The following is a 14,443-nucleotide window of genomic DNA, read 5'->3' as shown; positions in this document are numbered from 1 at the left end:
ACAGTAAGCCTTACCTTTGACACTTTTATGCCCATCTTTGACTGATTTTTCAAACGTGTCCCTAGAGTGTGTTTATACTCCCGGATTACAGAGGTAATCACGGATAATTGAGGAGGCAACTACACAAAAGACCAAAATAAATGTGTTTTGAGGGCCGTTCCACCTCCAAAACACCTTCCAAATATTTACCGATCAGGACAGTATGGAGCTGAAACGAAAGGTATTCGGGAAAAAATGGCCACATCTCCCAAAACATGAAATATTTTCCAGCCATGGCACTATAGGGCTCAAATAATGGCATAATAGAGCTATAGAACTAGCAGAGATATACTTTTCGACAATTTTATCTCTTTTTATATATATAAAAATGAATTTGTGTTTGTTCCATATGTCCAAGTTTCTAGGTGGCGGCCAATTTTTTGATTTGACTGATAGTATTTATAGAAAAGAAATTAACTACCACCGTAAGAAATATCGGTGATTTAGCTGGGATTTGAATCAAACAGAGCTGCGGAGGCGCTGTTGGAAAATTCATCCGGAGTGAGTGCCTGCATTGGCCTCATAGAAGCTACAATAGCTCTCTTAATACTGACAATTTTCATTCAATCATACCTTGTGTGAATCTATTGAAAAAAGGAAAAATTTAATTATCTACCAACTGATTCATGTCGTGTGCCTCAACTGTGATTATTCCATTATTTGAAAAACCCGATCATATCGAATCATGTTTTTGGTAACGAATGGTGCATACGGGATACCATTAGTAAAACGATAATTGATATGGTTAATGCTTCTTGGCATGCTTACCAAAGCTGAGGCTCAAATGCCAGGCAACACATTCACTCTAGAAGCGCCACGGGAATGCCTTTTGCTCACTCATTACTGGGGAACGCAACGCAAAGCAATAACCAAAATTGAAAATTGAACAATTAATGGAAAACTAAATACATAAATGTGCTCTCTCCGCCCATTGTTGCAGATAATCCATTTTGCCAAATCCCACAAAAAATTTACGGACATAATACGTCCACGGATGCGAATGGATTCCATGTCTGCATGTGGCCTAAATGGTCTTCTTTGCGAATCCATCGAAAAGGAATGTGAAAAGTTATTGTACATGTTATGCATGCGGTTGCGTGTGTGCTGTTTTTCTTTCTTCGAGAAAATAGCTGTTGAGTTCGGAATGATTTCTGTGAATTATAGGCATGAAGGAATGTGCACATGTATGGCTGGCTGTGTTCGCATGTGTGTGAAATCCTACGTACTGTCAGACTGGCCAATTTACTTTTTTGCAGTATTGGCATATGTGCCAAATTAATACGAAAAAAATTAAAAAAAAAATAAATAAACTTTGAAAACAGACTATGGAGTTAAGGGACGCCGACGCCAATATCGAAGACGGATGAGAACTTGTCCAATTTATGGGTATCACACAAAGGAGCAGCTGGGTATGTAAAAATGTTTCAATACCGACCAAATGAAGATGTAATTACTGAAATCGATTTGACACCAATGTATAACACATGGATAATGAAAATTACAATATCATACTCGTAAAAGCCTCTAGAATTTCCCAGAAATATTTAATGTTCGGGATTTCATATTTTGTTTTAATGATAAGAACGGCACCCTTTTTCCCTCGGAAAATCCACATGATTCAAATGCTGGCAAATGTGAAAAGAATCAGCAAGACTTTAATCGCGCCTTTAATGCAACGTTTTGATGGATGACTGCTAACGATCTAAAAACACATGCACTCTCTCAGTAAGGGCATTTCCTTTGTAAAAAAATAGCTGCAACTATTTTTCATTATCTGTGGGGTTTGACCCAGAAGGCCACCGTAGGGCAGGTGTTAGCATGTACGCATATGATGCTGAACGCCTGAGTTCGAATTTCGAATTTTTCCAGAGGTGATTATCCCCTTCTAATGTTGACGACATCTGTGGGTTCTCTCCCCAAAAAGATGTAATTCAGAAAATTCCACTTGAAATTCATTAATTCCATTTGTAATTCAGAAATTTCATTTGAAATTCCGAAACACCATTTAAAAGATTCCATTTAAAATTCAAAAATTCCATTTGAAATTCAGAATATTTCAATTGAAATTCAGAACAATGTTATTTCTAAACAACTATGAAGTATAAAATAATCAAGAAGTTGTTTAGTCATGTGATCTACATATGTATATTTATTTTCTTAGATCACAAAGATCATACCACGTAATTCCATGAAGCAAAAAAATGAGGAAAAAGGTAAGCAACAACAATAATTTAAAATAAAGATACCGGCAAGGCGAGTCTTTGGCGTCTTAAAAAGAAATAATGATCATAATATGCTCGCGGCGCTCGGTCCTTTGGAAGGGAAACAGTCTTGCTGGCCGAGGTCGAGCAAGATCGCTACCTCCACATATAAAAAAATGGACATACTGGGAAATGATTTATGGTTAGCTTGAAGACATATATATAAAAAATATACCCTGTAATATTTTTTATATATATATATATATATAAAACACAAATTTCTTTATTGAATGCAGATGTTGATTATTTATCGGATAACAAACATAATTTTCGAGCGGTGTAAAATGTCTAGCATATCGGATCGTGTTCCGCTAGTTTAATATAAATTTTTGTCTCGAAGTGTGTCTTAGACGCCCCACCTGTTTTGCTTCATGAAAACGCATGCAAGCGATTACCGAACGTCTGCCGACCGTAAACGTAAAGTTGAATTCAATAATAAAGGATAATTGGTTAGCCCATCATGAAAAGGGGGTGAGTCTGACCTGTTGTGAAAAGTAAATGTTGTGAAAAAAAGTGAGGCATATGTGATAAGAAGAGATTACAAGAAGAGAGTAGGGGTAAGCGCCAACACGGCGCTGTCGTTTCCTTTAATCCATGTTATCACTATGTCGTGAAACTGAGGTCTATTCAGAGATTCCACACACGCCTCCACGCACTTTGAACTCACTTTACTAGAGCCCACGGCCTTGAGGGCCGCCTTATAAACATACTGATTTTGATCCGGCACGCGATGTTTATAAACACCATTTCAGTTGAAACTCTGAGTTCCAATTTGTTTGGTGTTGAACGTCACGGTTGCTCAGCTGAGAGCAACCGGGCGAGTCCACAGGTTGCGATTAGTGAAAGGCTTTGTATACGGAGTAGCTGCAATTGATGTCGCGGACAATCAGCGGTATCGAAGGGAGAGTCTCCATAATAGGCCAGGCGGCAACGGCTCTTGCTTAAATTCTGAATGCCTGTGATACTCGATGCTTCAAGGCGATCCATTGGATCCAATGGCCATAACGTTCCCGCGGTGATCGGTGACCGAAACGAGATTGAAGAGAATTTCTATATACACATACAAATGTGGTTACAACATCCCTTCCCTGAATTTTTTTTTTGCGTCTAACGTTTTGGCACATTGCTCTCCCTGAAATGTTGTGTGTTTCGCAGTATAGTCCCAATACAGTCCCTGTCTCCTGAAACACTCCTCAATCTACCCACCGGATCCATAGTGTCCAGATGGGAAACTTAAGCGTATTCTGTCTCCCCGTGCGGCTCAGGGCGGTGACTGTCGACCCATCTCCTCGTTGATAAATACCCTTTCAATAATCGAGATGGCCGTCATTGCGTATTCCATCATTTGGATAGACGTCTTAACTTCAAACATCGCTGCCTGGACGGCCGTTTTCTCCAACCTGCCCTTGAGTTATGCCTGTAGTTCTACGGCGTCAGATCTCTGTCCCATTCGAGTATTTTTTTTTTCGGTAAAAAAAATTGTTTGAAATGTCAAATCCTACGCTTGGTAATTAGCATAACTGCTTCTTTACATTTACGATACATTTGTTCTACATTTACGAGAGCATAACCAGGCCTTAAGTGCAGGGTAGCTGACACGAAGTGTTATCAAGTCCACATTGGTATAACTGTCAAATAAATCTGAGCCGTAGTGGCAATCAAATAAATAAAAAAACTGAACATACCCCATGAAAGGAAACTTTACTCTAATTTGCTATTACAGAAAATGTATTCATCTAGCCGAACGTAGAAAAGAAGTCCAATCTTCTGCGCTTCTTCTCCAATCTCTGAAAACCAGTTTCGAGATGTCGCTCTCTACTTGGTCACTCCGTCGGAGATTTGGTTGTTGTTGTAATAGTGTGTTGTATATTGAGGCGGCAGCCCTTGATGATGAAGGAATCCATCGGGTCAATCCGGAACCTGCGAACAAAGGGCTGCCATGGGATTGCGGAGATTTGGTTGTTGTTGTAGCAATGTGTTATTCTACACAAAGGCGGCAGACCTTGCCGATGAAAAACTCCATCCCGTACGTACAACCGGATGCCATGGGATTGATTTGGTCTTCGCCTTATGGCCGTCTTTAAAATACTTCCTTAGTGAAGCTTTCAACGCAACCGTTGTTTTTTGATGCGTTTATCTATACTATCGTCGTCATTCAGCTCGTGGTTCATACGACGCCCACGTTATTCATTAACGCAGACTTTTCCATTAATCTAACGAAGGATTTTTTTCTCAAACACTCCACGTACAGCCTCATGTGTTTTCGCAAGTACCCATGCTTCGGAGCAATGCAGCACGGATAGTATCAGTGTCTAATGTGGTGTAATTTTCGCCTGTCGAGAAGTGGCTTTGTTCCAATATTACTACTAAATTGACCATGAATATTCCATTAAGGAACAAGGGATACGTCTCTTATATGGACGCCGCCGTGGCACAGAAGTAAGCATGTCTGCCTATGACGCCGAAGGCCTGGGTTCAAACCCCGGCGTAAACATACTTACTAAGGCTGGCTAAATTTGTGAGGTATCCTGCCGTGTTAAAACGTCTCTTCCAAGTGTGTCGCTATGCGGCACGCCGTTGTAAAGGTCCTTTAAAATCCATCTAAACCATGAAGTTGAAATAATACTATGGTTGTCTAAAAGCTTTCGTCGTCAAAATTTTATTTCTTCCCCCCCTTGTATCTTAATCTTCATACACAAATTCTACATCGAGATGTGCATTCGAACATGGATTGCCTCAGTGGACAACACACTGCAACAAAAACAAAGATAAAACAAACCACTCGCTAGCAAAACAAAACAATGAGCATCCTCCAGCGGGTGACAGTAACAATAACATCGATTAGTCAAACACACCTTTTGATGCACACTTAACACTAGTGACCCTTTCTTGAATTCGCAAATATCCCCACCTCCTTCACTCATATTCAGCACAGTGTTGCTTACAGGTAAATGTGTACATAGCCATCTTAAGACTAGGTAGCGCACATATACACGAACATTTGATGTGTATCTTGTCTAGAATGCAAAGTGTATGACATAATTCAGAGCGCTTTTCTAATTGTTTATCATTCTATTCGAAACTCGGAGATCAGCTGATCCACACTCTGGCTCAGACTCGTCTGCGTTCATTTGCACAGCACAGCCATCGTCGTCGTGGTCGATCAGTCTGTCTGAGCGACGAATGTGTCACTTCGTGCTGCGGCTACGACAGACGTATGTTTTGTGTGTTTCTTGCTTTCACAGTATTTTACTGCTCGTGTTATTGTTGTTGTTGTTGCTGTGGTTGTTGTTTATTATTTGTTATTGCGGGATAAGTTTACCTTCTTCCCCCATTCAATTGAGCGTAAGTAAGTATACACACGGTTACGATTGGATTGGATTGGATTGTCGATTGAACCTGAGCACCTAATTGAATAATTTATAATCTTCTTCTTGTTCAAGTTCTAAACAGTTTTAGAAAATGTTACTTTGTTGTTGTCATTGAGAGTGTTGCGGTTAGTGTTGTTGTTATGTTGTTTCACCCACTTTTTTCTCTATATTCTATTCTACTCACTGTGTTGGTAAAGAGGTGTAGAGCAACTGATGTTGGATGTATCTTTCGTGTGTTTTGTGCAAAAACAACAATAACCACACGCACTTAGTTGGAGTTCACTGACGGCGGCAACCGAGAGCAGATTATCTCGTGTTTGCCTTCTTGCAGTACGTTTTACATACACTAGCACACTTTTGTACAAGCATACACAACACTCTGGGGCAGAGAACTTTTTATATTTCGCTGTTTGCTGTGTATTTTTTTTTCTTTTGGTTTTTGATATTTTCCGCACTCACATCACTCACTCACTTTTGTTTTCATTTCATTCTAACAATTCAATAAGTGTTCGGGGAGAGCTGTTTTCCTTTTTGTTATAAATTATCATTCAAGATTTTGGATTTTGCATCTGTGTGAGCAAACCGCGAGACATACTTATGTAAGTTATCATGAGGAACCCTCGTGTTCCCGTATTCCCACAGTTTAGCTGCACCAAGGCAACCAAAAACCCCACACGAGCTGCTAAGTCAGCGCATTGGACACCTTATTCTAGACACCTTATTCATTTGGTTGCACCCAAACCAACTACTTACAACCATTCATGGGAAACCTTCATGCTCCCGTATTCCCACAAGTAACACGAGCCGCCTATTCAACACCCCACTACAGGTTAATAGCCCAATATTCTACACGGGCCACTGTGTCAGCAAGAAATGCAATGGCAACGTTGACAGAGCGACAGCGGCGCAACATAATGTGGTGGCTTAGTTTTAAGTAACAGCATTATTGTAAGTTCAGTTTTTAACTCATACTCAATGAATAAAGTTTAATTCATTCATTAAGAATAATTGGCGCCCAACGTGGTTCACTTCGCGAAAAGAACTCTAAAAAAAGTTAGAACTGCGAAAAGTGAAACTACAAAATATAAAATAAAAATACAAATCCTAAAAAAGGAAAAGTAAAAACGTACGTGGTTCACTTCGCGAAAAGAACTCTAAAAAAAGTTAGAACTGTGAAAAGTGAAACTACAAAACATAAAATAAAAATCCTGTGAGAAAAAAAATATAAATAGGAAAGAAAGCTCAGTCAAAACTGTACCAAAATACCCTTAAGAAAAAAGGACTCAATTGAAAGGACTCAATTCGAAAATAAGCTTAAGTCACCAAGGAACGAATATCCTTGGGCAGCGAAAGGCAACATCGAAGACGATCTACAGAATCACCAAGGAACGAATATCCTTGGGCGGCGAAAGAAAGTGAAAAACAATCAGAGGGCTCATCAAGAAACACACATCCCGAGCCAAGAAGTGGAAGAAGCTACCGAAAATCAACAACAGAAATTAATTTTAATTAATTTACCTAACATTTAAGGATGATAAGGTAAGTGAAGTGCCAAGTGAAAATTGAAATAAAAAAGGAGAAAATTTAACCAAATTCATTCAAATATATTTTTTTTTGGGAATACTCCATTTTTTGCGAATAATTTATGAGTCAGGAATTAGAAGACTTATTAGGCAAGTTAAGTTTAGAAACAAAAGAAACCATGAACGCCGAACAAGTAAGTGAGCTAGTTAGAGCAGAAGTGAGCAGGGCATTGGCCGCTCAAAAATTAGAATTCGACAGGAAAATAACTGCGATTAACAGTAGACTTGCTACTGACAAACCTAAAATTGAAAAGTTTACGAAAGTTCGGATAAATCCGCTGGTACCTTGTGATATCACCTTAGATGCCATAAAGTCTCTTCCGGAATTTTCGGGACAGCCAGGCACCTATGTGTCATGGCGCGAGGCAGCGCACAATGCATACGAGTTATTTGAGAAATACGATGGCAGCGAACGCCACTATCAAGCGGTGATTATTCTTAGAAATAAAGTGCGAGGTGCCGCCGATGCAGTACTTTCATCCTTTAGCACGGTATTAAGTTTTAAAGCAATCATTGCCCGTCTCGATTTTACTTACGCGGACAAACGTCCGATATATCTGATCGAACAAGAACTGTCCACGCTGAGGCAGGGTTCGATGCAGTTACTAGATTTCTACGATGAGGTAGAAAAGAAATTAACCTTGTTAGCCAATAGGACAATCATGTCATATGAAAATAGTGTAGCAGACACTATAAACGAAAAATACAGAGCCGATGCACTTAGGGTTTTCATATCAGGTTTAAGGAAACCCCTTTGTGATATCCTGTTTGCCTCAAGACCAACAGACCTCCCTTCTGCATTGGCCTTAGCACAAGAAGTAGACGCTAATAACGAGCGCTACGCTTTCGCGAAAAATTTCGCAAATAGATCTGATAGTTCTTACAACAGAAAGGCAAGTTCTGCCCAAAATTCCCCTAATACGGATCACAATGTGGGACAGAAGAACCCACATTATTCGGTTACCAAACAGAAACAGGCTGGTCAACCGCAGAACAACTTAAATAACCAAAAGCCACACACCAGTGGTAACTTCGCCGATCATAGACGTGTCGAACCTATGGAAGTAGACCCTTCCCTATCCCAATTTAGACAAAAAAAAAACTACCAAAGTCATGACTATAATGACAGGTCACAGGGAAATACACAGAAACGAGCGTCAAATTCAGGGCGATACACAGGACCAAAACTACAACGTGTGAATCATCTTAGCGAAGAACACGAATCAATGGACGAGCCAACGTATGATGAAGATGCGGAACAGGCCGTAGACGAAATTGAGAGCGACGAGCTTAATTTTTTAGGGGAAGGTCCCTCCTGCCTTGGATTTCAAGGTCAATAGGAGGGAAAGAAATCAAACTCCTTGTCGACACGGGGGCTTCAAGGAGTTACATCAAACCCTTACCAGAACTAAAGGGAGTAAAGGAGGTCCAAAATTCATTTGCAGTAAAATCAATTCATGGAGTTACTCCCATCAAACTTAAATGCAAAATTAGAATTTTCGGCGTTACAGAAGATTTTTTTATTTTACCCGAGTTGAAATCATTTGATGGCGTTATTGGCCTTGATTTATTGAATAAGGTACACGCATCCATTGATTTAAAAACTAACACAATTACACATGACCATGGAAAAGAAGTTATTTTATTTATTACCAGCCAGGATATAAATCATTTACAACTTCAGGCTAAGTCGGTACCAAGGGAGTTCAAAGACGCATTCTTTAGAGTAATTGCCAACGTAAACGGAGTATTTGCAGACCCCAATGAAGCACTCCCATACAATACGAATGTGGTTGCGACCATCCGCACGGAGAACGAAGACCCAGTTTACTCAAGACTGTACCCGTACCCACTGGGCGTTGCGGATTTTGTTAATAAGGAAATTCAGGATTTACTGGCAAACGGTATCATTCGAAAGTCTAGGTCCCCCTATAACAACCCAATATGGGTCGTTAAAAAAAAGGGCTTTGATGAAAATGGACAGGAAAAAAAGCGATTAGTTATAGATTTTCGAAAACTTAATGATAAAACTGTCAGTGATAGGTACCCGATTCCAGAAATAACGGAAACTCTATCCAACCTTGGTGGGAGTAAATTCTTCACTACACTAGACCTAAAATCAGGTTTCCACCAAATTCAGTTGTCTGAACCCGATAGAGAAAAAACCGCATTTTCTGTAAAAAACGGAAAATATGAATTCTGCAGACTGGCCTTCGGTCTGAAGAACGCGCCCAGCATTTTCCAAAGGGCGATAGACGATGTGTTAAGAGAACACATCGGTAAGAGATGTTTCGTCTACGTCGACGATGTCATTATATTCTCGAAAAACGAGCAAGACCATTTAACAGATACGGAAGTAGTGATGCGAAGTCTATTCGAAGCCAATATGAGGGTATCGGCAGAAAAATCAAAATTTTTCCAAACCGAGGTCGAATACTTAGGGTTCTTAGTTTCACAAGGAGGAATTAAAACTTGTGCTGAAAAAATTGAAACAATTCGGAATTTTCCTGAGCCCAGCACCTTAAGAGGTCTAAGGTCATTCTTAGGCTTAGCGGGATACTACCGCTGCTTCATACGCGACTTCGCCAAGATTGCGAAACCACTATCAAACATACTGAGAGGAGAGTACGGCCGAGTTACTGCAACACAGTCGAAAAAAATCAAGATTGATTTGACTAGTGAGCAGAAAAAAGCCTTTATTGAAATAAAAGATATACTTGCCTCCGAAGACGTAACCTTAACATACCCAGATTTCCGAAAAGCGTTCGATTTAACCACAGACGCATCCTCCCATGCTATAGGTGCTGTCCTTTCACAGGAGGGAAAACCTATAACCATGATTTCCCGCACTTTGACAATTAGCGAGGAACATTACGCTACTAATGAACGGGAATTATTAGCCATTGTCTGGGCACTTGAAACGCTTGGAAACTACCTTTATGGTGTATCAAAATTAAACGTATTCACGGACCACCAACCATTAACCTTTGCCGTTTCGGACAGAAATCCGAATTCTAAAATTAAAAGGTGGAAAGCTTTCATTGATGAATGCAACGCAAAGCTAATCTATAAACCGGGCAAGGAAAACGTAGTTGCAGATGCGCTGTCCAGACAGCACATTAATGCTTTAGACAATGCGAGTGTTGAAACAATCCACAGCGAAGAATCATCTACCAACACGATTGAGAGAACCGATAAGCCGGTAGATTGCTTCCGTAATCAGATACTTGTTGAGGAAGGCACAGAACCCCAGAGAAAAACTTTCATTATTTTTGGGAAAAAGACGAGACACTTGATTTCATTCCGAACCGATGACGATTTAATTAAAAATCTCCAGGAAGCCGTGAACGTAGATGTAGTAAATGCTCTGCAGTGTGATCTACACACATTGGCACGATTCCAGCATAAATTGATCGAACTCTTTCCAACCGTGAAATTCAGGCACACAGAAAAGTTAGTTATTGATATATCAGATCCTAACGAACAACAGGAAATTATCGCAGCCGAACACAATCGAGCACACCGAGCAGCCCAGGAAAACGTGAAGCAAATAATTGAAGACTATTTTTTTCCAAAAATGGAAAAGAAGACTAAACAATTTGTAGCAAATTGTCGCGTATGCTCTCAAGCGAAGTATGACCGCCATCCAAGAAGGCAACTCATTGCTCGGACGCCCATACCCACATATTGTGGAGAAATTCTCCACATTGATATATTTTCAACAGGGTCGAAATATTTTTTGACTTGCATTGACAAATTTTCAAAATTTGCAATAGTACAGTCTTTAAAGTCTAGGACGATAGTAGACGTTAAGCCTCAGCTTCTGCAGTTGCTCAATGTGTTTTCAAATACGAAAACTATTTACTGTGACAACGAGAAGTCGCTCAATTCACATAGCATCAAGGCCACGTTAAAGAACCATTTCGACATCGATATTGCGAACGCTCCACCCTTGCACAGTACCTCAAATGGACAGGTAGAGCGATTTCACAACACACTGATGGAAATATCTAGATGTCTTAAACTTGACAAAAATTTAGATGATATCGAAGAGATAGTTCTTTTGGCTACCATCGAATATGACAGGTCAATACATTCGGTAACTGAGACGAAACCTATTACAGCCTTTCATTCCTCGGAAGCCGACGCACAAATAGTATCGCGTATAAAAAACACTCAGATCAAAAACTTAGAAGCGCACAATAGGAATAGGCAAGATAGGGATTTTGCCGTTGGGGAGAAGGTGCTCGTAAAAAATAACAGAAGGCTAGGTAATAAACTTACACCTCTTTACACCGAAGAGGAAGTTGAAAAAGACCTGGGTACCACCGTTCTCATAAGGGGGAGGAGGGTCCATAAGGACAATCTCCGCTGAATTTTCTTCCTTTCTAGAATTAACACAACGTTATATGCGAGAGACGATTAAAAAAAAAAATTTTTATAACTTACGTTTTCAGAATCGCTTTAAAATTGGTTATAGCCATATTGGTATCAGCAACATCTGGACGACTAATAGACTACTCAAATGCAGGATACATTCCGGTGGCCGGTGGTGACCTTGTTATCTGGGAAAGTTATGGACACATCAAACACGTTACGAACCTGACTCTGTACGAACGACTAAAGGACGAGACAGCTAACGCTGCGGACCATTTTCCTCAAACACACATGAGGAAGTTGCTAGACGCAGACATAAATCAGATAAGTAGACTAATACAGACAGTAAATACTCATCACAGACAAGCGAGAAGCTTGAACTTTATAGGGACGGTACTGAAATATATTGCAGGGACCCCAGACCATGACGACTTTGACAGACTAACAAACAAGGCAGAACAACTAATCGACTCCCAGGACAGACAGTTTACTATCAACACGGAGGTACAAAAAGAAATTAATAGTCTCACCATTACAGTAAATAAAATCTTGAAGACAGAAAAACACAGAGAAATAGACACTAGCCACCTTTACGATATTCTATTAGCTAGAAACAGAGCAATAATAACAGACTTAGACAATCTTATCACTTCTATCACATTCGCAAAAATTGGAGTCTTGAACCCCATCCTTTTAGACAGTAACGAAATAAACTTCATAATAAAAAATGAGCACTTCACGAACCTCTCCGTGGCCGATGTTATGGCTGTAGCTAATATTAAGATTTTGCAATACGATAATGTAATTTACTTCCTAATAAGATATCCTATTCCTAAGCTTAGATGTAAGAAAATTACTATTTTACCAGTAGCTCACGGCCACCAAATGCTCCACCTACAAGAATCCACCTTAGCGGTATGCCATAATCGTACCTTAGCGGTGAGGAACTGCAGCGACACGATACCAACTTTTTGCCTACCGTCATCAGCCACATCATGCGCTCTACAACTACTGACAAGTAACACTGCAAGCTGCAGCACCACATTCAACAATCTCACGCCGATTACACCAATAGGCGATGGATTGGTAGTCATAAATGACCAACTGGCAATAGTAGAAGAAAGTAATGAAGCTCCTGTTACAATTAATGGCACTTACCTGGTCATTTTCAAAGATCATGTAAAAATCAACGATTCGGTATATTACAACGAGAATTCGACGACTCCTCTGCAACCTGAAACTCCATGGGCTTCTGAGATCAACCTGACACAACACACTGAGATACTAAGTGCCCCCTATCTGCATCACGTGAACCAACGGAACCTCCAACACATCCGCCATTTACAACGTGTGGTCGATCAGGGCCAAATCGCAGGTTTATCAATCATTGGTGGTTTTGCGATTGTGGGACTGGCAGGTTACCTATTACGACGAAGAACCATCACAAAAAAGAAGATCATCATAACCAGGTCAGTTGAAGATGCAATCAAAAACGCTATTACAAGGACCGAGGACGGCCCCCACTTAGAAGGGGAGGAGTTATCATGAGGAACCCTCGTGTTCCCGTATTCCCACAGTTTAGCTGCACCAAGGCAACCAAAAACCCCACACGAGCTGCTAAGTCAGCGCATTGGACACCTTATTCTAGACACCTTATTCATTTGGTTGCACCCAAACCAACTACTTACAACCATTCATGGGAAACCTTCATGCTCCCGTATTCCCACAAGTAACACGAGCCGCCTATTCAACACCCCACTACAGGTTAATAGCCCAATATTCTACACGGGCCACTGTGTCAGCAAGAAATGCAATGGCAACGTTGACAGAGCGACAGCGGCGCAACATAATGTGGTGGCTTAGTTTTAAGTAACAGCATTATTGTAAGTTCAGTTTTTAACTCATACTCAATGAATAAAGTTTAATTCATTCATTAAGAATAATTTGTACAGATGTACATACATATTTCTTCATTCACAGATAGTGTTTCACTTTTTTTCCATACGCGGAGACATGCTGCCCGATGCCCACCAGCCCACAAGCAAACTACACTAAGCACTCTTCGGAATCGAATCAATCTCGAGAAGTATTTTGGGCTGCGTGATTTATTTTCGATAAAAATAAGTTTGCCCAATTGTGCCTCCGACTATTTCACTTATTATGTATAATTTATATTTTGTGTATATTTAAGCTTTGTATTTTATTTTGTATGTCTGCCTATCATACCTCTGACGCACACACACCGTCTCACAAGAATAAAAAAAATTAAATAATTTTGCTTGCTTGTTGGCTGTTTGCTGTTTTCTCTACGAATGCCAGTTGGTTGGCAGAATTTAGTCATGTATACCCTGTTCGTGTGTGTGTGTGTGTTATGAAAGTACGAAAGTCAAATTAAAGAGAAATGAAACGATGATTTTATTTACGAAAGTGAAATGAAAGAGGATGACCGTTTTCACAAAAGAAGGAATGAAAGAACAGAGAACGAAGCCGAACCGATGTAAGCAGGCGGCGCGCCGCCGCGAACTAATTTTGTTTCAAGCACGTCGTCGCCGTTCTCATCATCTCGTGCGGCTTAAAAACATAAGTAATTTGCACTTTCTCGTTTGCTTAAACGAAATTTTCGTTGCCACAAAGGCCAAAAGCGCAGTATGCACCTCTGGCGAAATGTTCGTTACCGAGGTATATTCATTTATAGGTAGTGGTAGATGCCCAACAACAAACAACACTATCTGTCAAAATCAGTGATAAGTGCAACTCTGATTTTGTGTATGTTACCAGTTCGCTCCTTTTTTGTAGTTTGTCATGGCTCTTA

The 14,443-nt window shown here is 40.1% G+C and overlaps 2 protein-coding genes across 7 annotated transcripts in view; one reads left to right on the top strand and one right to left on the bottom strand.

Moving 5' to 3' along the window:
• LOC131995729 (uncharacterized) overlaps positions 1-13,494 on the top strand; it is a 29,382-nt gene extending 15,888 nt beyond the window's left edge. Inside the window, exons 3-10 of the mRNA XM_059364680.1 lie at positions 2,201-2,252; positions 5,744-5,796; positions 7,202-7,210; positions 7,326-8,586; positions 8,766-10,870; positions 11,036-11,576; positions 12,329-13,100; positions 13,209-13,494. Of these exons, the coding sequence (XP_059220663.1) occupies positions 2,201-2,252; positions 5,744-5,796; positions 7,202-7,210; positions 7,326-8,586; positions 8,766-10,870; positions 11,036-11,576; positions 12,329-13,100; positions 13,209-13,494 (5,079 nt within the window). The remainder of the gene's footprint in view (positions 1-2,200; positions 2,253-5,743; positions 5,797-7,201; positions 7,211-7,325; positions 8,587-8,765; positions 10,871-11,035; positions 11,577-12,328; positions 13,101-13,208) is intronic.
• Positions 1-13,913, bottom strand: part of LOC106083834 (1-phosphatidylinositol 4,5-bisphosphate phosphodiesterase classes I and II) — a 125,182-nt gene extending 111,269 nt beyond the window's left edge. For 4 of the 6 annotated variants that reach the window (XM_013247087.2, XM_013247091.2, XM_013247090.2 and 1 more), the window contains exon 1: positions 5,856-6,267. The gene's annotated coding sequence lies outside the window, so the exon portion shown is untranslated. Of the gene's footprint in view, positions 1-5,855; positions 6,268-13,857 lie in introns of those variants that run through there. The other 2 variants (XM_013247089.2, XM_059365229.1) reach the window with 2 other exon arrangements.
• Positions 13,914-14,443: the final 530 nt, after the last annotated feature.

Source organism: Stomoxys calcitrans, chromosome 3 (genome assembly GCF_963082655.1).
Source record: "Stomoxys calcitrans chromosome 3, idStoCalc2.1, whole genome shotgun sequence".
Classification (NCBI taxonomy): domain Eukaryota; kingdom Metazoa; phylum Arthropoda; class Insecta; order Diptera; family Muscidae; genus Stomoxys; species Stomoxys calcitrans.
Note: the sequence above shows the minus strand (reverse complement) of the source record. Positions and strands in the feature narration are given on the sequence as shown.